Here is a 21,798-nt window from a genome sequence, read left to right as displayed (position 1 = left end):
TGCCATCGCGGCCGCGCAAACCTAGCCCAGATTTGGGCCGGGTTTGCGTCGTTCCGGACGGTGCGGCCATCCGCATTTACGGTACATTGCCGCGTTGGACCGTGAATTCGTCCGGTTAAACCCATCCGAACGCGCGGGCGCGGGATGGGTCGTCGCGTTGGAGATGTCGTGAGCTAAGGAACGAGGGGGCAAAGATGTTGTCGTAAATCTACGCTTGACTAGTACATACTCCCTCTGGTCTATAATATTCTCTATATAAGATTTGGTTAAATTTAAGCTTCGTAATATAATTGATAAAACTTGGCAAAATTTGACTTTGAAAAGTCCTTATAGGCGGAGTAATATGAAACGAGGTTGTATAATGTACCATACAGATTTTTATTTAACCTATCTCCGTTCCACATTACTATAATTAGCCACGTCGCGACAGAGCTCCGGTGGCCAGCAGCATCCTACATTTATGGGTTGCGAGCTGACTAGCTGCCTTTCGTGGACGGATAGGCAATTGCTCACTTTCCCACTACTGAATTTAAGTTTCAACTTGTTCTTTTTTTTTTCAAAAGTGCACCACATTTTCCTTAGACGTATGGGTACTACATGTAAGTGCATGCATGGTGTGGTTGTAAAGCAAGTTGTAAAGCCACGGCATACCCTGTCCTCCCACCAGTGTATTTGCCTTTTCATTTTGTATTCCTCAAGATTTAAAGGCTGTGAAATTCTTTCCAATTTCCTAATGCCATGAGCAAATAAATAAACAAACAAATTATTAGTGCTTTTATTGAAGCGGTTACAGTGAGATTTGATAAAAGTGAACCTTTTTTCCCAAGTTTAGCGAAAAGATACCGTTCAAAACCTTTAACCAATCTAATCTTGATGCTCAACGTTAGCCTCTCCAACTATAACTTACCATGGACGTCAGCATTGGGCGCTGTGTCTTGTTACTTTGATCCATATAGGAGATGGAATCAAATTAAGCGTGAAACAGGTCACACTTCCGTCGTTTGCAACACCGAAAATGATGTGTGCCCATACACTAAAACCCACTTGTGTTCCACATGATGAGCCTACTTAAGGACTTGATCAAGTTGTAGCATCAAATTTTAAATGTAGATGAACGTCATGGCCCCATTTTCACAAGAAAAACAAATGAATCAGATCATGATCTTAAAATTACACAACAATACCTATAGAAATTTCTGTGACATCCTTAATTTTTTTCATTTATTTGTTGCTATAGCAAGCTCAGTGCGAACGCTCATTTAATTTTTGCTTCCTCTAATGGGACCCTAGTCTTTACCCGAGAAATCCATTGCTGTTGTGAAGACAAAAATTAGATCATATATATTGTATAAAGTAACTGAACTGGTGGTAATACAATCAAATAATTACATCTTACAAAAAATAGAGAAAATTTGAAATACCAAATACTTCAGCACAATCGAGCTATTCTTCTAGGATTTCTTGATAGGAAGTCTTAATTAGAACTTCATAAAAATTATCCAAAAAATCACTCTAAGTTCCTATCATAGCAAATCCACCAAGTCTATCGTGTGCTATCATAGAATGAAATTATCACGGCAACGATTATAGTTTAGGGAAAATGTATGTCTATCAAGGCATCTGCCACCAGAATCTACGGGAGAACTGTTCTTTGCCGTGCGCCAATATCACACGGCAAAGGCCCAAATCCTCTCGGCAAAGGCTTTGCCGTGCGGCCTTGCACGGCAAAGAACACACGGCAACGATCCGGCCGGCAAAGGCGCCTTTGCCGTGCGTCGAGGGAAAACCGCACGGCAAAGGCTTTGCCGTGCGACCTAGCTTTGCCGTGCGCTGCGCCTGCCTTTGCCGTGCGGTTTGCTTTGCCGTGCGCTGGGCGTCATTGCCGTGCCCCCTACTTTGCCGTGCGCCTCCGCGCCAAGCCGCACGGCAAACACTTGGCTTTGCCGTGTGCCACCACTCCAAGCCACACGGCAAAGAATCCTACAGCAACACCAGGGGGCAGCATAGGCACCCTTTGCCGTATGCATGTGCACGGCAAAGAAAGCCTTTGCCGTGCGGCTTTCTCTTTGCCGTGCGCATGTGCACGGCAAAGGTGCTGAAAAAATTCCAGGTTTTTGCTGTTTCCATTTAATCCCTGCACATATAATTCACAAAATAGATATATATTTCCAGATACATATATAGCACAATATATAGACATTTGCACATCATCAACAACATAGTTCAACCACTAATAGTCCAACAAAGTCCATACAATAGTCCAACAACAAAGTCCAACAACAACAAAGTCCACCAACAACAAAGTAGTCCAACAACAAATTCATACATAGAATGCTCCAAGCTCACACAACAAAGTTCATACAAGCAACGTCAACCTTCGCCACTTCCTTGTCCTCCACTTCCTTGTCCTTCTCCACCTCCTTGTCCTCCATCTCCTTGTCCTCCTACGAGTTCATATATAGATGCATAAGTGGCATGCAAGAACTAGAATTGACATGGAAGAACAAGAATTGACATTGAATGGCTAAAATTGAACATAATCGCTAGAATAGACATGAAATGGCTAAAATTCAACATAATGGCTAAGATTGACATGGAATGGCTAAAATTGACATGTAAGAACTAGAATTGACATGGAAGAACTATAATTGACATGGAATGGCTAAAATTGAACATAATCGCTAGAATTGACATGAAATGGCTAAAATTCAACATAATGGCTAAGGATGACATGGAATGGCTAAAATTAACATGGAATAGGTAAAATTGAACATAATGGCTAAAATTGACATGGTTGAATGGCTAAAATTCACAAGTGACATGGTATGGAAGAATTAGAAGTGTAGGAGAACTCACCTAGAAACTGCTGCAGCTCGGATGATGCCCGTATTGTTGACGGTCAAGCCAGTGTCGGCGGGCTCGACTTGGCGCTTGGCCGGAGGAGCGCCATCACAGCCGGATCGGGCGTGGGGATCTGCAATATCCAAAGTTCGGTTAGACAACAAACAAGATTGAGACGGAGATATTAAGTTAACCACTTACAAAATGTGGGAACATAGGAGGACACGACGTGCTAGGAGCACTACTCCCCGGTGGGGAAGTCATGAACATCTGCTGGAACATCTGCTGCTGTTGTTGCATCTCGCAACATCTCGCTGCTGCATCTCGCATGTTCTCCCTAAGCTGCTGCTGCATCTGCATCTGCTCCTCTTGGTGCCTCCGTTCCCTTTCTTCCATCTCCGCCTACGTTGTGTTGCCGCGATGTCAGTAACATTGCAATGGAAAACATGTAATGAAGCATAGAGGATCGACGAAGAACTTACCCGTAACTTCTCGATAGCTAGGTCCGAAGCCCGTGGGCGGGTCTCTACCCGAGGCTGCTCGCTCGTACGCCCACGACGGATCTGGCGTAGAGATGGAATGGTACTTGGGTCGACTAACCCGTCAGCAATCCATAGGCGGCCACCCTTCTTGCCTTGTCCCGCAAGCACCGCAACCTCAACGTCAAACTCTTCGGTGGTTGGGTCGGCGTCTTCGCCGTGCTTGTCCTTGAACTTCGAGCGGTACGCGCCACACTGGCCCTCCGCTAGGTCGTTGACCCACAAGGACCCCGTTTCAGGATGCGGCTCCTTCCTGGTCTTCGACTTTTGGAAAAAGCCAAACAAGTTTGGTGCCACGCCTGTCTTCACTTCCTGCAAAAGAGTACATGCAATTAAGTGAAGAGGGAGACACTTGCGGGGCTAGCAATAACATAAAACGAAAGAATGAAGAAACCACTTGCTCACCTCATCCTGCAAGGTAAGGGCCAAGTTCTTGCTGCCCAGGACATGTGATCCACCTCCCATCTCTGAACGCTTCTGCTTGCCCTCCTCGTGCTTCCGGCGTACTCGCGGGATGTCCACCATCTGACCATCGCCCCAAAGCACGGCCTCTCGTCCCCCACGCACCGAGGAGGGTCCTACATCCACAAGATAGACGCATTAGTAGAACATACACTACATGAAAATGCGGAAATAAATAACACATCGATGCTAATACCTGCAGTACTGCCATGGTGCCATGAGCGTATCCCGACAATCAGCCTTACTCATCCAAACTTTGCGCTCGGCGTGCCAGTCGCGGACGCACTGGACACGTGCCTCGTAGTGCATGCCAGTCACCCTCACCCTGCACAACTCGTGTAAGATAACGTCGCACGCAATTTCCTTGCCCTCAGCCCTCTTGAAGTATTTCTGCAACCATGCACATAGGTAAAATAAGATGAATTAGAGCAACTATTGGTAGCCAAGAAGTGTTTGAATGCTAAGAAGCCAAAAGTCACGTACCCAGAAGTGGCGGACAACCCGCTCTTGCATGTTTCCGTACTTGCCGCTAGGATCTTCCGCGTAGCTGTAGTGCTTCCAAGTCCAAGCCACGTCGCGGCCACCAGTAGGGAGATTGACAATCCCAGGGAAATGCTTCCTAATTATGCCTCCAAGGATGTTCGGGTACTCACGTGTCGGCTTCCTCCTCGGGTCGCCATACTTGAACATGCTGCACAACGAAATGCCAAAATCAGTATGCATGTGATAAAAATATGTATAATGATAAAAATTTCAATAATGGAATGCCAAAATCAGCATGTACCTCTTTCCAGCGGGCACGAGAACAACATCGCGGAAGGCCCAAGTTTTTAGCTTGGGGAGTTTCGTAATCCCGCGCCTATACGGCTTCTTGTCCCGTGGTTCCAGCCTCTCCTCGGCTGCAACGTACACCTCCTCCACCGGCGGAGACCAAACTAGGGTCGGGTCTAGCTCCGGCGGCATACCCCCCAGCCCCTCATCCTCCTCGAGGTCCTCCCCACCGTCCTCCCCACCGTCCTCCCCACCGTCCTCCCCACCGGCCTCCTCGTCCTGCCCACCGTGCTCCTCACCGTCCTCCTCGTCCTCCCCACCCCACTGCTCCTCGTCATCATCCTCGGCTGGGGGAGGACTAGGAGAAGGGGTACGAAGTCGCCGTGGCTGGGCATTCTTCCTCCGTGGTGGAGGGCTAGGAGGAGCGCTAGGAGGACGTGTGTGCGACGACGAACCACTCGAAAGTCCCACAAGCTCAGCCACGGCCTTGATCTTCTTTTTGAAACCTCCCTTTCTTTTTCTTGGCGGCATGTTTCAATCACCTGCAAACACAATGAAAAGAGTGGTTTATTAGTATGCAATGTAAACAGATGAATATTAGTGAAATCAACAATAAATAGCACATAGTTCAGTACATAGATCATAGTTTATTACAAATAGCACATAGTTCAGTACATAGGATAGCCTCACAATTACAACTACATAGATCATAGTTTATTACAAATAACACATAGTTCAGTACATATATAGGATAGCCTCACAATTACAACTACATAGATCAGTAGCCTATGTCGACATCCGTATTTGGACCACATGTTTCATCATCATCAGGCTCAGCGAACCAATAATCATCGATGAAACCTGGAGGTGGTCCATTTGGATCTAGGTCAATGCCTGCTTTGAACGCCTCGAGCAAACTTAGGTCTTCTACGGCACACACATCCTCAGCTTCATATTCTTCATTGTCTTCCTCCATAACCGCATCTTCTTCTTGCTCATCGTCTACGACCATGTTATCAACAACGGCCGACAAGTCGATAGTGAAATGACCGGGGAGCCCTTCTTCTTGATAAAAATCAACAGTCCTTGTTGAGGGGTCTACGCGGCGGTAATCGTCCTTGTTTGGCGGGGGTGGCCTAATGCGTGAAGGAACCGTCATCACAACATCCCATCCATGTAGACGTTTGGTCGGGTTTCGGCACGCGTACGGGAGATAGAATACTTGGAAGGCTTGGGTGGCCAAAATGTACACGTCCTCTCCCTTATAAACAGAGCTTCTTTCAACTTCGACCAATCCAATTTCAGGATCCCGTCTCACGCGACGTGGGTCGAACCAATGGCATTTGAATACGACGGGATTTAGCCCTTTGTCAAACCCGTAATTCAGCTCGTATATACCCTCGACTCTTCCATAGTAATGGAGTCCATCATCACCTTGACATACCACCCCGCTATTTATTGTCTTCTTGTTTGGACGGCTTGTTGTGTATTGATGGAGTCTGGAAGCGATACCCGTTCACGTCATAAGAATTGAACGAGTCGACGGAATGGTTGAAGCCCCTAGCAATTTTTCGTAGCAAGGGATTCATGTCTTTGTCAGTTCTTGCCTACAAGATTAGGACGACAAGTTTAGAACAAGAAATGTCGGCCGAAATGTCGACGGTGTACAAACAAATTTGGATAGGATAGTACCAAACCACAGAACCAGCCATCAAACCGTGACCGCTGCCCTTATCGAAAATATCCTTGGATTCTTCCGAGGTAGGATCCCTGTGGGTATACCTCCAATATTTAGCCGTGAATTGTCTATAAGAATGAACGGAGGAAGAGTTAGCCACGAACATACGATGAATGTTTGCGAATAACTAAATGGTTAGCACTTACTTGATGTACGGCTTCACTTCCACCATGGTGTTCAAGACATATGAGTGGATCAACTCCCGCTCAGGTAAATTCGTTGTGTACGGCTTCGAGCCACTTGACTTGCCGCCAAGCCCTATGAAGATGCTAAGCTTGGGTACATCTTCATTGTTGGCGGCATTGTAACGGAGGACCGGGTTGTGCTTTGTGGGAATGTTGGGATCATAGTGCTTAGTGGTGAAGTTTGCCACCTCCACGTTCAGACTGCCTCGGCTATGGATGCTTCGATCTTGCATTTATTGCCGGTCATCCGACGAAGCTTTTGTGTTTCTCTCTCGGGACCAAATCGCCAACGGCCCCAATTCGGCCCCCCTTTAAGCATTCCTTCGCGAGGTGGAGGATCATATGTTGCATCGGATTAAAGAACGCTGGAGGAAAGATCTTCTCTAGATCGCAAAGCAACATGGGTGCTGTTCATCCAGCCTTCTCAATCACTTTAGTGTCTAACTCCCTAGCACAAATCTGGCGGAAGAAATAACTCAACCTCGCTAGCACTCGCCAAGTCTTCTCAGGGACATAGCCTCGAATCATCACCGGCATTATCCGCTCAATCCATACGTGGTAGTCATGACTCTTCAGTCCTTGTACTCGCAACGTTTCAATGTTAAGACACTCATCCAGTTGGCTGCGAACCCATCGGGGAAAAACAAGGAGTCCTTCATCCATTGGAAGACCTCCCTTTTTGGGCCTTTGTGAGGCGTAACGGAGCGTGTGGCTTAGTCCAAGTTTTTTGGCACCATGAGGTGGCTTCATGTTCAACTCTGGCCTATCGCACAACTTTTCTTGGTCAATTCGAGCCTTTATGTTATCCTTCGTCTTCTCAGTGTCCACTATGGTGCTCCAAATGGCTTCACTGATATTCTTCTCGGTGTGCATTACATCAATGTTATGCGGGAGCTCGAGAAACTCAAAGTAAGGAAGCTTCAGAAGCACGGCTTGTGGGTCCATTGGTGTGTCTCCCCATATCCCAAGAAACCATTCCCATCGTGGTTAGGCTGGAGAGCGTCTAACTCGGCCTTGGTTTCCTGTCCGGTCTTCGGAATTGGCTTCGGTGCATGGACAACACGGCCTTTTTTGAAGCTCTTTACATCACTCTGTATTCATGATTCTGCTCAAGGAACCGTCGAGCTTCATCAAAGCAGGAATACTTGCCACCCTTGTTTAGCCGTGAAGAAAGTCACGGCTTGCCCGCACTCCGGACAAGGCCACTTCCCATGTGTACACCACCCGCAGAACAAAGCACGTGGCCGGCAAGTCATGCGAGAGATGTGTGGTACCAGACATACATATCGAAGTGTTCCTTCTTTGCCGCGTCATAAGTTCGGATCCCGCGATCTTCCCAGCCAAGAAGCAAGTCATCAATCAGTGGTTCCAGATACACGTTCATGTTCTTACCCGGGTATTTCGGTCCAGGGATTATCATCGACACAAACATGTACTCTGATCTCGTGCAGACGCCAGGGGGTAGGTTCAGGGGAATAACAAACACCGGCCAACAATCGTATACCGCAGCCGACATACCATATGGATTGAACCCATCGGTTGATATCGCAATTGCTACGCTCCTCGGGTCACCGGCTTTCAGGGGATATTTCTTGACAAAGTTCTTCCATGCAGTACCATCCGACGGATGTATCATCTTGCCACTGTCTGGTCTGATCCCTTCTACAGCCCACCTCATCTGTTGGGCGTATCCTCGGTCATGAAGAGCCGCCGGATCCTCGGTAGGACCGGAAGATAGCGGAGGATATTCTTGGCAACCGTTGTCCGCCTCTTCGACCATCACCATTGGTGTCAACCTCAAAGTACCTAGAGCTATTGCAATGGATGCAATAGTTTGTGTTAGCATGCTCCTCTCTGAATAGCATGCATCCCTTTGGACAAGCGTGTATCTGCTGAGATGACATCTTGAGGTCACTGAGCAATTTTTTCGAATAGTAGAAGTTTTGCGGCAAGAGGTGCCCTTTCGGCAGAATGCTGCCAACGAGGACCAGAAGTTCATCGAACCCATCTCTGCACGCATTCCCGTGGCACTTAAAGGCCAAAAGGCGAGCGATGGCATCTAGTTGGGTGACATCCGTATTTACGTGTAGGGGTTTCTCGAAGCAAACAAAGCCTCGTAATACTTCTTTGTGTTTTCCTCCGGCTCCTCACTTGTCTCCGCATCCCTAGATGTCTCCGCCTCTACATGAGGGCTTTCGTGCACATTACCATTAGCCAAGTTCTCTAGGCACCTATCAAACCCAGTATCATATTCTCTCGTAGGCTGAATCTGCCGCACCTCCTTCCTAGCACGTTTCTTCGCCTTTTCTCCATGAAAAGTCCAAATCTTGTAGGACGGTTTGAACCCAGACTTGATCAGGTGAAGACTCATAGTTTCCTTGTCCTGTGTTTTTTGGTTAGCGCACTTACTACAAGGGCAAAAAACTGTCCTGGGTCTGCTAGGGATGTCAAACGCGCTGTCCACGAACTGCTTGGTCTTTTCTCCCCATTCCTCAGTATATTTCCACGGACCGATTCTGCCATCGTACATCCAGTCACGGTTATCCATCCTCTAACCAGCACCAAAACAGACGAACTTAGAATTTATATCAAACATGATCCGCATTTTAATTTTTCCTTTTTTACGCATGCATCAACCTGAATCTCTACTAGGTGGGCTCCTAGCAGCCGCCGGATCCGTAGATTGAGTACGTTCTCCCTGCTCTACCCTGATCCGAGACAGAATTTCGGCAGCACCTCCCCGCTGCTCTCCCGATACACGTCTCGCCAGAAAGCCGAGAGGGGTGTGCATCCGGAGAACAACGGGGAGGCGCTGCCGAAATCCTGACTCGGATCGGGGTAGAGCAGGGAGAACGTACCCAACTACGCATCCGCCGACTGTCCCGATAAATGCCGTAAGAGTTACGCTTCATAATATGCGAGACCACTAATGCATATTTATCCGCGTAACCCTTACGGTCGGGAAGAGACGCCTAGGTATCGCGACAGACTTGGTGATCTAGACCCACAAAAAAAACCTAGGTGCACGAGAGGCGAACGGATTCTCACCCTCGAAGCGTGATCGACAGCCGGCGAAGAAGACCAACGACCCTCCGGCAAATTCCCCTCCGGGAAAACGGTCTCTCCGAGCAACGCTCCTCAAGCACCCCGACAACGCCGGCCCCTGTGTCCACCTCGAAACATCGTCTGCATAGCGAGAAAACTAATTAGCGATAAAGACCATTTGTTTCCTCTAAATCCAACTATTATAAATACACTATTTCTAATTGTGCCCTAAATCCCATTACTAAAATAATTTCTATACTAAACTATTCTATTTTTTATGCAATTTTATTTTAACTACAAATTAGCATGCATAATATGTTTTAACTACCCTAAATACAATAAGTAATATGCAAATTTCAAAAAAAAAAAAATGCACACATACTGTGAGGGCCGGCAGCGCTTTGCGGGCGAGCAGCAGCGGCAGTTGCGGGCGAGCAGCGGCAGCTCTGCGGGCGAGCAGCAGCAGCTGCGGGCGAGCGGGGGATGGCCGGGTGCAGCTGCGGGCGGGGGAGGACCGGGTGCAGCTGCGGGCGGGGAGGGCCGGGTCGGGCGGGCGAGGGAGCGCGGGGCAGGGCCGGGCGAGGGAGCGGCGGGGAGGGCCGGACGCGGCAGCGGCGGGGGATGGCTGGGTCGGGCCGGCGAGGAGCGGCAGCGGCGGGCGGGGAGGAGCGGCAGCGGCGGGGCGGGGAGGAGCGGCAGCGGCGGGGGCGGGGAGGGTAGATCGAGGCGGCGCGTGCGGCGGCGTGCGTCTTGGCGGCGCGGCCGGTGCGAGGCGGCGCGGCGTGTGCGGCGGCGGCGTGGCGGCGGCGGGCGTGCGTGTGCGGGGAGGAGCTAGCTGCCCCTGTTTTGTCTGTGTGGAGGAGAAGGGGGGTCGGGCCGACACTGCCTTATCCTCTGCCTTTGCCGTGCGGGCTGCCTTTGCCGTGCGGCAAAGGGGCTTTGCCGTGCGGGCTGCCTTTGCCGTGCGGCAAAGGGGCTTTGCCGTGCGCCAGGGGGCTTTGCCGTGTGCTCTTGCACGGCAAAGATCTTTGCCGTGCGCTTTTGCACGGCAGAGGTCTTTGCCGTGCGTTTGTGCACGGCAATGAATTTTTTTTTAACATTCAACAATGCTTTCTTTTATTTTAGGGTGTATATGCACCCTGGTGTAGAAACATCGTGTCCAATTACTATTTCCTACAAAAGTTAATGTATTTGGGATATCATTTGTGATAAGGGGGTGAACATGTGAATTGTACCAGATTTTGTAGACCCCCCGAGGCACGCAGGACCGCCGTTTCGGGGGAACGACCGCCGGAGCACCGGAATGCCACGAAAACTTGCATGTGGATCTAGGATATGTGTCAAAGTGTGTTTGGAAGGTGTGATTCACCAAATGGTGCAAGGCATTGCTCCCATGTGTGACATTCCTCTCTTTCGGGCGATAACACTTGGAAGATTCCTCCACTTGTAGGCTAAAGTGTCCCGCTGCGGGTATACCGGAGGCTATAGTGTGCCAAATGGTGCCAAACCTTGCTTTACATGTGTATATGGACTAACCAAAACCAAACCTATCAAAAAGTATGTTCGTGGAACCTCGCGCGGTGAAATCTAGGGGGGTAGACCCCCCGAGGCACGCAGACAGCCATTTTCGGGGGGGAACGACCGCCGGAGCACCGGAATGCCACCAAAACTTGCATGTGGACCTAGGATATGTGTGAAAGTGTGGTGGAATGTGTGATCCACCAAATGGTGCAAGGCATAGCTCCCATGTGTGAGCTTCCCCTCTTTCGGGCGATAACACTTGGAAGATTCCTCGACTTGTAGGCTGAAGTGTCCCGCTGCGGGTATACCGGAGGCTATAGTGTGCCAAATGGTGCCAAACCTTGCTTTACATGTGTATATGGACTAACCAAAACCAAACCTATCAAAAAGTATGTTGGTGGAACCTCGCGCGGTGAGATCTAGGGGGTAGACCCCCCGAGGCACGCAGACCGCCGTTATCGGGGGGGGGGGGGGGACGACCGCCGGAGCACCGGAATGCCACCAAAACTTGCATGTGGACCTAGGATATGTGTGAAAGTGTGGTGGAATGTGTGATCCACCAAATGGTGCAAGGCATAGCTCCCATGTGTGAGCTTCACCTCTTTCGGGCGATAACACTTGGAAGATTCCTCGACTTGTAGGCTGAAGTGTCCCGCTGCGGGTATACCGGAGGCTATAATGTGCCAAATGGTGCCAAATCTTGCTTTACATGTGTATATGGACTAACCAAAACCAAACCTATCAAAAATTATGTTGGTGGAACCTCGCGCGGTGAAATCTAGGGGGGTAGACCCCCCGAGGCACGCAGACAGCCATTTTCGGGGGGGAACGACCGCCGGAGCACCGGAATGCCACCAAAACTTGCATGTGGACCTAGGATATGTGTGAAAGTGTGGTGGAATGTGTGATCCACCAAATGGTGCAAGGCATAGCTCCCATGTGTGAGCTTCACCTCTTTCGGGCGATAACACTTGGAAGATTCCTCGACTTGTAGGCTGAAGTGTCCCGCTGCGGGTATACCGGTGGCTATAGTGTGCCAAATGGTGCCAAACCTTGCTTTACATGTGTATATGGACTAACCAAAACCAAACCTATCAAAAAGTATGTTGGTGGAACCTCGCGCGGTGAAATCTAGGGGGGTAGACCCCCCCGAGGCACGTGCACGACCATTTTCGGGGGAACGACCGCGGAGCACCGGAATGCCACCAAAACTTGCATGTGGACCTAGGATATGTGTGAAAGTGTGGTGGAATGTGTGATCCACCAAATGGTGCAAGGCATAGCTCCCATGTGTGAGCTTCCCCTCTTTCGGGCGATAACACTTGGAAGATTCCTCGACTTGTAGGCTGAAGTGTCCCGCTGCGGGTATACCGGTGGCTATAGTGTGCCAAAGTGTGTCAAACCTAGCTTTCCATGTGTATATGGCCTAAACAAAACCAAACCTATCAAAAAGTATGTTGGTGGAACCTCGCGCGGTGAAATCTAGGGGGGTAGACCCCCCCGAGGCACGCAGACAGCCATTTTCGGGGGGGGGGGGGACGACCGCCGGAGCACCGGAATGCCACCAAAACTTGCATGTGGACCTAGGATATGTGTGAAAGTGTGTTGGAAGGTGTGATTCACCAAATGGTGCAACGCATTGCTCCCATGTGTGAGATTCCTCTCTTTCGGGCGACAGTACTTGGAAGATTCCTCGAGTTGTAGGCTGAAGTGTCCCGCTGCGGGTATACCGGTGGCTACAATGTGCCAAAGTGTGCCAAACCTACCTTTACATGTGTATATGGACTAACCAAAACCAAACCTATCAAAAAGTATGTTGGTGGAACCTCGCGCGGTGAAATCTAGGGGGGTAGACCCCCCGATGCACGCAGACCGCCGTTTTCGGGGGGGAACTACCGCCGGAGCACCGGAATGCCACCAAAACTTGCATGTGGACCTAGGATATGTGTGAAAGTGTGTTGGAAGGTGTGATTAACCAAATGGTGCAAGGCATTGCTCCCATGTGTGAGATTCCTCTCTTTCGGGCGACAGCACTTGGAAGATTCCTCGACTTGTAGGCTGAAGTGTCCCGCTGCGGGTATACCGGAGGCTATAGTGTGCCAAATGGTGCCAAACCTTGCTTTACATGTGTATATGGACTAACCAAAACCAAAACTATCAAAAAGTATGTTGGTGGAACCTCGCGCGGTGAAATCTAGGGGGGTAGACCCCCCCGAGGCACGCAGACAGCCATTTTCGGGGGGGGGGGGAACGACCGCCGGAGCACCGGAATGCCACCAAAACTTTCATGTGGACCTAGGATATGTGTGAAAGTGTGGTGGAATGTGTGATCCACCAAATGGTGCAAGGCATAGCTCCCATGTGTGAGCTTCCCCTCTTTCGGGCGATAACACTTGGAAGATTCCTCGACTTGTAGGCTGAAGTGTCCCGCTGCGGGTATACCGGAGGCTATAGTGTGCCAAATGGTGCCAAACCTTGCTTTCCATGTGTATATGGACTAACCAAAACCAAACCTATCAAAAAGTATGTTGGTTGAACCTCGTGCGGTGAAATCTAGGGGGGTAGACCCCCCGAGGCATGCAGACAGCCATTTTCGGGGGGGAACGACCACGGAGCACCGGAATGCCACCAAAACTTGCATGTGGACCTAGGATATGTGTGAAAGTGTGGTGGAATGTGTGATTCACCAAATGGTGCAAGGCATAGCTCCCATGTGTGAGATTCCTCTCTTTCGGGCGATAACACTTGGAAGATTCCTCGACTTGTAGGCTGAAGTGTCCCGCTTCGGGTATACCGGAGGCTATAGTGTGCCAAATGGTGCCAAACCTTGCTTTACATGTGTATATGGACTAACCAAAACCAAACCTATCAAAAGTATGTTGGTGGAACCTCGCGCGGTGAAATCTAGGGGGGTAGACCCCCCCCGAGGCACGCAGACAGCCATTTTCGGGGGGGAACGACCGCCGGAGCACCGGAATGCCACCAAAACTTGCATGTGGACCTAGGATATGTGTGAAAGTGTGGTGGAATGTGTGATCCACCAAATGGTGCAAGGCATAGCTCCCATGTGTGAGCTTCACCTCTTTCGGGCGATAACACTTGGAAGATTCCTCGACTTGTAGGCTGAAGTGTCCCGCTGCGGGTATACCGGTGGCTATAGTGTGCCAAATGGTTCCAAACCTTGCTTTACATGTGTATATGGACTAACCAAAACCAAACCTATCAAAAAGTATGTTGGTGGAACCTCGCGCGGTGAAATCTAGGGGGGTAGACCCCCCCGAGGCACGCAGACAGCCATTTTCGGGGGGGAACGACCGCCGGAGCACCGGAATGCCACCAAAACTTGCATGTGGACCTAGGATATGTGTGAAAGTGTGGTGGAATGTGTGATCCACCAAATGGTGCAAGGCATAGCTCCCATGTGTGAGCTTCACTTCTTTCGGGCGATAACACTTGGAAGATTCCTCGACTTGTAGGCTGAAGTGTCCCGCTGCGGGTATACCGGAGGCTATAGTGTGCCAAATGGTGCCAAACCTTGCTTTACATGTGTATATGGACTAACCAAAACCAAACCTATCAAAAAGTATGTTGGTGGAACCTCGCGGTGAAATCTAGGTGGGTAGACCCCCCCGAGGCACGCAGACAGCCATTTTCGGGGGGGAACGACCGCCGGAGCACCGGAATGCCACCAAAACTTGCATGTGGACCTAGGATATGTGTGAAAGTGTGGTGGAATGTGTGATCCACCAAATGGTGCAAGGCATAGCTCCCATGTGTGAGCTTCCCCTCTTTCGGGCGATAACACTTGGAAGATTCCTCGACTTGTAGGCTGAAGTGTCCCGCTGCGGGTATACCGGTGGCTATAGTGTGCCAAAGTGTGTCAAACCTAGCTTTCCATGTGTATATGGCCTAAACAAAACTAAACCTATCAAAAAGTATGTTGGTGGAACCTCGCGCGGTGAAATCTAGGGGGGTAGACCCCCCGAGGCACGCAGACCGCCGTTTTCGGGGGGGAACGACCGCCGGAGCACCGGAATGCCACCAACACTTGCATGTGGACCTAGTATATGTGTGAAAGTGTGTTGGAAGGTGTGATTCACCAAATGGTGCAAGGCTGTGTGGCATTCCTCTCTTTCAGGCGATAGCACTTGGAAGATTCCCCGAACGCGGTTTGTTTACGCCGAAACCCTGATATGTTGGAGGGGGAGTAAGGATTTAGAGTACTTGTCGTATTGCAAAAATATAGTATAAACATTCATTAATCAAGATGTGGTACTTGTCATATTTCAAGAATAAAATATAAGCATTAAAATAAGTACAATATAGAAAGAAAAAGAAGAAAATACCACAAGGCACACGGCAAAGGAAAATGTGCACGGCAAAGCAGCCTTTGCCGTGCGAGTCTGTGCACAGCCCACGGCAAAGAAGCCTGTGCCGTGCGGATGGGTCGGGCGCACGGCAAAGGACATCTCACGGCAACGCCTTCCTCTCTTTGCCGTGCCTTCTTTCATTGCCGTGCGCTTTGCTGAGGCTTTGCCGTGCGCTTTTTCTTTGCCGTGCGCCGTAGGTCCTCTTTGCCGTGCGTTGGTCTTTGCCGTGCGTTTTCTGTTTACCTCGCACGGCAAAGTATTCTTTGCCGTGCGCGAGCACACGGCAAAACGTGGTTGCACGGCAACGAGCGTTTTTCCCGTAGTTGCACGGCAACGAGCAAATCTATAGTGTGTTGTGGTGTTAGCTCAAACTATAGTTGATGCATATGCACTACACAAACAACAATGGTGATCGAAGGAAGAACACAAGGGAGTGCGAGTGTGCAACAGTGCGAGATATATGAGAAATTAGAAGAGAGTTTGCTTGAATAAAGGAAATCATAAGAAAACACGCAAAACAGATTAGATACTAAGAATGGAGTGCACCAATTCATTACTATCAATGACCGTAGTTTCGCCAAAATTGTGGAGAAATTCATCTGCGAAAGTACCGGGGGTGGGGGTGACTAAATAAACAGTGACTAATGTCCAATTGAAAGAAGAAGATGAACGAAGAGTGTGCGGTGGAGTTTGAAGAGTTCTTAATCTTGATTCAAATTTGTATCGACATGGTTTTAGTTCTGCATGTGTGCATGCCGTGTGGTTCCTGGACGGATTCTAGGAATATATAAGAGGTAATGGTTTTAGTGGCTTAGTGCCTGGTGTTAATGGCCGTCTGGTGCCCAGGTTATTAGCATGCGAGTACCTTGTAATGACTATTTAAGTTAATCAAGTGACTGAGAAAGAGAGGCATCAGGCTGAGAAAAAATGTCGTTTGTGAACCAAGGAGGAGAGTTCCTTGTCAAACCCATAATTCCTTTCTTGGTTGTGTGTGTGGTTTGTGTTCTTGTGTGAGGAGATAGTGATACTAGAGCATGTCTAACAGACCCCTAAAAGGCCCAACCCCGTAAAATAACCGCCGATATACAGGGTAGAGCTCTACCCGGCCGTCTAGCAGATCCCGTAAATCAGCCCCCCGTATCGATTTTTTTCAGTTTTGGCTGCGGGGCGGCTCTTCGCCCCCTACTTGTGCGGGGTGGGAAGGGGAATAGAGGGCCAAACCACCATTTTCCCCTCCACTGCGCGCGAAGGGTTTCGTCGAAACCCAACCGCCGCCGCCGCAAGATCTCCTCCGCCCTTCCCGGCAAAGACGCGGCCGGATCTCGCTGCCATGAATCCCCCGCAAGCCCCGCAGACCGCCGGCGGTGCACCACCTTTGCCCGCGGTGGTTGATGTCCCCATCGGAGGTCGGCCAAACGCCGGCGACATGTCAGCCATGATCTTCGCCACCATCCCGTTGAAGAGGAAGAGGATCCCAAAGCAGTTCTTCGAAGCCCCTGCGGCGGCCGCAGCTCCGCCACCTGTGATTGCTGGAGCTGCCAAGAAGGGGGGCAGGACGAAGACGAAGGCGGCTGGGCCGAGGGGTGCCCCGCCGAGCAAGGTGAAGACAAAGGCAGTCAGCCGCATCGGCCTCGCGCCTCCACCGCCCTCCAAGACCACGACCCGTCCTCCCTTCGTTCCGTCCGCGGCGACGCCCGCGGCGACGCCACCCTCCATGGACGTAGACAAGGTGTTCGATGTTGAGTACACAACATCGTACGCGGACATGCTCAATGATTCCTCGGTGGACTTGGATGCCGGCATCGATGCGTTCGATGGGGAGGACAATGTCGAAGGGATTGATGATTATGCCGAGGAGGAGGAGGGTGAGGGTGACGAAGCGGTCGATGACGAGGAGGTGGTTGAGGTTGATCCAGCCGTGCCGCCAAAGCCACGCACCTCGAACTACACCGAGATTGAAGACGCGACCTTGGTTCGTGCTTAGGGTAGGGTGGGGATGGATGCATGCACCAGAGTGGACCAAGCTGGCAAGCGATATTGGCAGCGCATCGAGGATCTCTACCACCAGCTGAAGCCTCGCACCAAGAGTATGGCCGACAGATCCTACCGCTCCCTTGAAGGCCGGTGGAACACCATCAAACCAGCTTGTTCTTGTTGGAGTGCTGCCATGGACCAAGTGACCGACAACCCCCCTAGTGGATGCGTGCCGGAGGACTATGTAAGTTTTCCAAGTTTGTTGTTGTCCATACTATGTGTTGATGATGTGCAAACATCACATTAATATTGTTGTTGTGCAGCCCAAGTATGCTCAACTGAGGTACAAAGACATGGCCGGCTTCAAGCACAAGGAATTTCAGTTCCAAAATTACTTTTCCTTGCTTCAACATCTTCCTAAGTGGAAGTTGAAGAACGCTGAACCAAAGTGCAAGAAGGAAGAAATGCTCAGCATGGATGATAAAGCGGAGACATGAGTGCGAGAAATAAAGGCAAGCCCGAGGGCTCCAAGAAAGCCAAGGAGAGGATGAAGGTAGAAGGCGAAGCAGCTAGCTTAAAGGAGAAGTTGGATCAAATCATGAAGTCCAAGGACGCATTGACGATTAAGACATTGGAGACCAAGCTCCTCAGCACTGAGAAGAAGAAGGAGGTGAAGCTTGCCATGGTGGAAGTTAGGCGGGAAGATGCCAAGGTGAAGGCCGAACTGGAATCGAGGATGTTCGCACTCAAAGAAGCCAAGGCGATGAAGGAGCTCTTGGCCGAGGAGTGGGAGATCATGATGATGCGCACCGAGAACATGGATGAGGATCAGCTGGCATGGTGGAAGGAGACCAAGGCGGACATTGATACATCTCCAACGTATCGATAATTTCTTATGTTCCATGCCACATTATTGATGTTATCTACATGTTTTATGCACACTTTATGTCATATTCGTGCATTTTCTGGAACTAACCTATTAACAAGATGCCGAAGTGCCGATTCTTTGTTCTGCTGTTTTTGGTTTCAGAAATCCTAGTAACGAAATATTCTCGGAATTGGACGAAATCAACGCCCAGGGTCCTATTTTGCCACGAAGCTTCCAGAAGACCGAAGAGGAGACGAAGTGGGGCCACGAGGTGGCCAAACCCTAGGGCGGCGCGGCCCCTGCCCTGGCCGCGCGGCCCTATGGTGTGGGCCCCTCGTGCCGCCTCCTGACCTGCCCTTCCGCCTACTTAAAGCCTCCGTCGCGAAACCCCCAGTACCGAGAGCCACGATACGGAAAACCCATCGAGACGCCGCCGCCGCCAATCCCATCTCGGGGGATTCAGGAGATCGCCTCCGGCACCCTGCCGGAGAGGGGATCCATCTCCCGGAGGACTCTACGCCGCCATGGTCGCCTCCGGAGTGATGTGTGAGTAGTCTACCCCTGGACTATGGGTCCATAGCAGTAGCTAGATGGTTGTCTTCTCCTCATTGTGCTTCATTGTCGGATCTTGTGAGCTGCATAACATGATCAAGATCATCTATCTGTAATTCTATATGTTGCGTTTGTTGGGATCCGATGAATAGAGAATACTTGTTATGTTGATTATCAAAGTTATGTCTATGTGTTGTTTATGATCTTGCATGCTCTCCGTTATTAGTAGATGCTCTGACCAAGTTGATGCTAGTAACTCCAAGAGGGAGTATTTATGCTCGATAGTGGGTTCATGTCTCCGTGAATCTGGAGGGGTGACAAGAACCTCTAAGGTTATGGATGTGTTGTTGCCACTAGGGATAAAACATTGGTTCTATGTTCGAGGATGTAGTTACTGATTACATTACGCGCAATACTTAATGCAATTGTCTGTTGTTAGCAACTTAATACTGGAGGGGGTTCGGATGATAACCTGAAGGTGGACTTTTTAGGCATAGATGCATGCTGGATAGCGGTCTATGTACTTTGTCGTAATGCCCAATTAAATCTCACAATACTCATCATAATATGTATGTGCATGGTCATGTCCTCTCTATTTGTCAATTGCCCAACTGTAATTTGTTCACCCAACATGCTGTTTATCTTATGGGAGAGACACCTCTAGTGAACTGTGGACCCCGGTCCAATTCTCTATACTGAAATACAATCTACTGCAATACTGTTCTACTGTTTTTCTGCAAACAATCATCATCCACACTATACATCTAATCCTTTGTTACAGCAAGCCGGTGAGATTGACAACCTCACTGTTTCGTTGGGGCAAAGTACTTTGGTTGTGTTGTGCAGGTTCCACGTTGGCGCCGGAATCTCTGGTGTTGCACCGCACTACATCCCGCCGCCATCAACCTTCAACGTGCTTCTTGGCTCCTACTGGTTCGATAAACCTTGGTTTCATACTGAGGGAAAACTTGCCGCTGTACGCATCACACCTTCCTCTTGGGGTTCCCAACGGACGCGTGTTGTACGCGTATCAAGCTCTTTTTCTGGCGCCGTTGCCGGGGAGATCAAGACACGCTGCAAGGGGAGTCTCCACTTCCCAATCTCTTTACTTTGTTTTTGTCTTGCTTAGTTTTATTTACTACTTTGTTTGTGTGATGACCCAGCGTACCACTGCATGGTGTAGTACACAAGTCGTTGACATAACACAAGTGAAACACCGTTCCACTCATATTACATCTCTCAGAGTGGTACAACAGAAACATATGCGAGTCCAAGGTATGTCTATAGAAGTACACACGAACTGTTTACATAAGATCAACACAACCTCCTACTTTACAGTGAGGTAAAACTTCAAATAAAGCTCCAGGAGAATGACTCGTAGTCTATCTTATTACTAACTCAAGCTTAAGAGCTAATTGGCTTGCTATAGAAATCTAGCTACTTAGGTGCTAGGATTAGGGAAAAATTCCCTTCTATTACTAGTCTAGGTTTCCATTATAACTGATGCAGAAGTTGACTCCATTGATTTCTTGGATTGGATTCTTTATCTTGTTGCAGTTGACTCCTTTGTCTTCGAGTTCCACGGTAGTTTCTCCTTCGGTGCATTGCTCTAAGAAGGGGGTTCAAACGAGATAGAATGAGTACGAGCGTACTCAGCAAGTTCATATTAGGAAATATGTGTATCATGCTCTAGCTACAGCCATAGACCAGAAAGTCATAGGCCAATGCAAGTTTTTATAAACATTTCTTCAAAAGGTTTATTTTATTCTGAAAACTATGCCCGTCAGTCTTCACAGGTTGACTAGAACTTCGTGGAGTTCCTTTCCTGCCGCGTTCAGCGATTCCTTCCCGAACAGGGAGTGACAAATACAACGGATACCCTCTGCAGAGGTGCGTTACTTTACCCCACAAGAGATCTTAACCATGTTGCCGGCTGAGAGTATGTCCTCAGCTCGTCCACACTTCCTTTGGTGTGAGGCCCAGTATAAGATCCAAGCCAATCACTGCCTTCTCCGCGACCCTGCAAACCCACCCTTTTGTCCACCCGCACACCTCCAGTAGACTTCCCCCGATAATACGGCTTTACTCATGGTGTACTTTGGACAATCCTTCATAGATCGTAGAGCCATCATCACTAATGGATGGGGATTTAAAAGGCCATCCCAACCTACGGCAGTGCCTCCAACACCCCGCCGGCTCTACCAATCCGTTGGCGTGCAGAAGGGAAAAGATACAGCTGACTTCCCCAGAGCCATTATAGATCTTATGGATAACGCGATATGTACGGCGCTAGAATCACTGGACGGCATTGGTAATTAATCCTAGGGTGATATAACCCATTGCAATGGAACCTCCACCATATCAACACATACCATGGTTCCATTGCCCACCACATAGTCATATTCATAATTGTAAAATAATACTTTGCTTTTCAATGCATGAGTGATAAGTATAGTACTTTGCATATAGTTTGATAAAAATAATCAAATGACATGAGCAAGCGATGAACTTGCCTTTCTTGACTGCAAGATTATGCAGGCAAAAGCTTCGATACGTGAGAACTCCAAATGCTGAAATACCATCATCGTCTGGTAAGGACAATGTTTAAAGAACTGGCAAAGATGCTATAATGCATAGTATGAGATGCAATCGTCCCGGGCGTAATCTAACCTCGATGATTTAGGATGTATGAGTTGTAAAGATTTCTTTAGGGTTGGTTGCACTTTTAGAATGATTCTCAAACAAGGTTCTTATTAGGGTTTGGTTATATTAGCATCATATCCAAGTGATATCATAACAATCATACACATAAAGAATAGTGGTGGAATAATATATGAAGAACAGTTGTCAATTTTAGGTTCTACAGAACATGGTTGATGATTATTTATACTATACTTCAAAAGAATAACTTTTGAAGAACATGTTGATTTAG

The 21,798-nt window shown here is 49.1% G+C and overlaps 2 protein-coding genes across 2 annotated transcripts; both read right to left on the bottom strand.

The window, feature by feature from the left end:
* Nucleotides 1-2,899: 2,899 nt before the first annotated feature.
* On the bottom strand, nucleotides 2,900-3,905 carry LOC127309802 (uncharacterized). The gene is made up of 4 exons (XM_051340524.2): nucleotides 3,786-3,905; nucleotides 3,324-3,692; nucleotides 3,043-3,243; nucleotides 2,900-2,974 (listed from the first exon to the last, which is right to left on the bottom strand). Exons 1-4 carry the CDS (start codon nucleotides 3,903-3,905, stop codon nucleotides 2,900-2,902), a joined length of 765 nt encoding a protein of 254 aa, XP_051196484.2.
* A 126-nt stretch (nucleotides 3,906-4,031) lies between these two features.
* Nucleotides 4,032-9,737, bottom strand: LOC139832719 (uncharacterized). The gene is made up of 4 exons (XM_071822538.1): nucleotides 9,585-9,737; nucleotides 4,627-5,155; nucleotides 4,326-4,533; nucleotides 4,032-4,232 (listed from the first exon to the last, which is right to left on the bottom strand). The coding sequence occupies exons 2-4, from the start codon at nucleotides 5,142-5,144 to the stop codon at nucleotides 4,032-4,034; spliced, it is 927 nt and encodes a 308-aa protein (XP_071678639.1). The 5' UTR covers nucleotides 5,145-5,155; nucleotides 9,585-9,737.
* Nucleotides 9,738-21,798: the final 12,061 nt, after the last annotated feature.

Source organism: Lolium perenne, chromosome 6 (assembly GCF_019359855.2).
Source record: "Lolium perenne isolate Kyuss_39 chromosome 6, Kyuss_2.0, whole genome shotgun sequence".
Classification (NCBI taxonomy): Eukaryota; Viridiplantae; Streptophyta; class Magnoliopsida; order Poales; family Poaceae; genus Lolium; species Lolium perenne.
The sequence above is the reverse complement of the archived record's forward strand: the minus strand, read 5'-3'. Positions and strand labels throughout refer to the sequence as shown.

Coding starts and splice junctions, on each gene's coding strand:
- LOC127309802 (XM_051340524.2), bottom strand. CDS start 3,905: ATGGTGGACATCCCGCGAGTACGCCGGAAGCACGAGGAGGGCAAGCAG. Junction 3,244..3,323: donor TAGCTATCGAGAAGTTACGG/GTAAGTTCTTCG, acceptor AACACAACGTAG/GCGGAGATGGAAGAAAGGGA. Junction 2,975..3,042: donor CTCCTATGTTCCCACATTTT/GTAAGTGGTTAA, acceptor TGGATATTGCAG/ATCCCCACGCCCGATCCGGC.
- LOC139832719 (XM_071822538.1), bottom strand. CDS start 5,144: ATGCCGCCAAGAAAAAGAAAGGGAGGTTTCAAAAAGAAGATCAAGGCC. Junction 4,534..4,626: donor CTCGTGCCCGCTGGAAAGAG/GTACATGCTGAT, acceptor TTCGTTGTGCAG/CATGTTCAAGTATGGCGACC. Junction 4,233..4,325: donor GGGTTGTCCGCCACTTCTGG/GTACGTGACTTT, acceptor GCATGGTTGCAG/AAATACTTCAAGAGGGCTGA.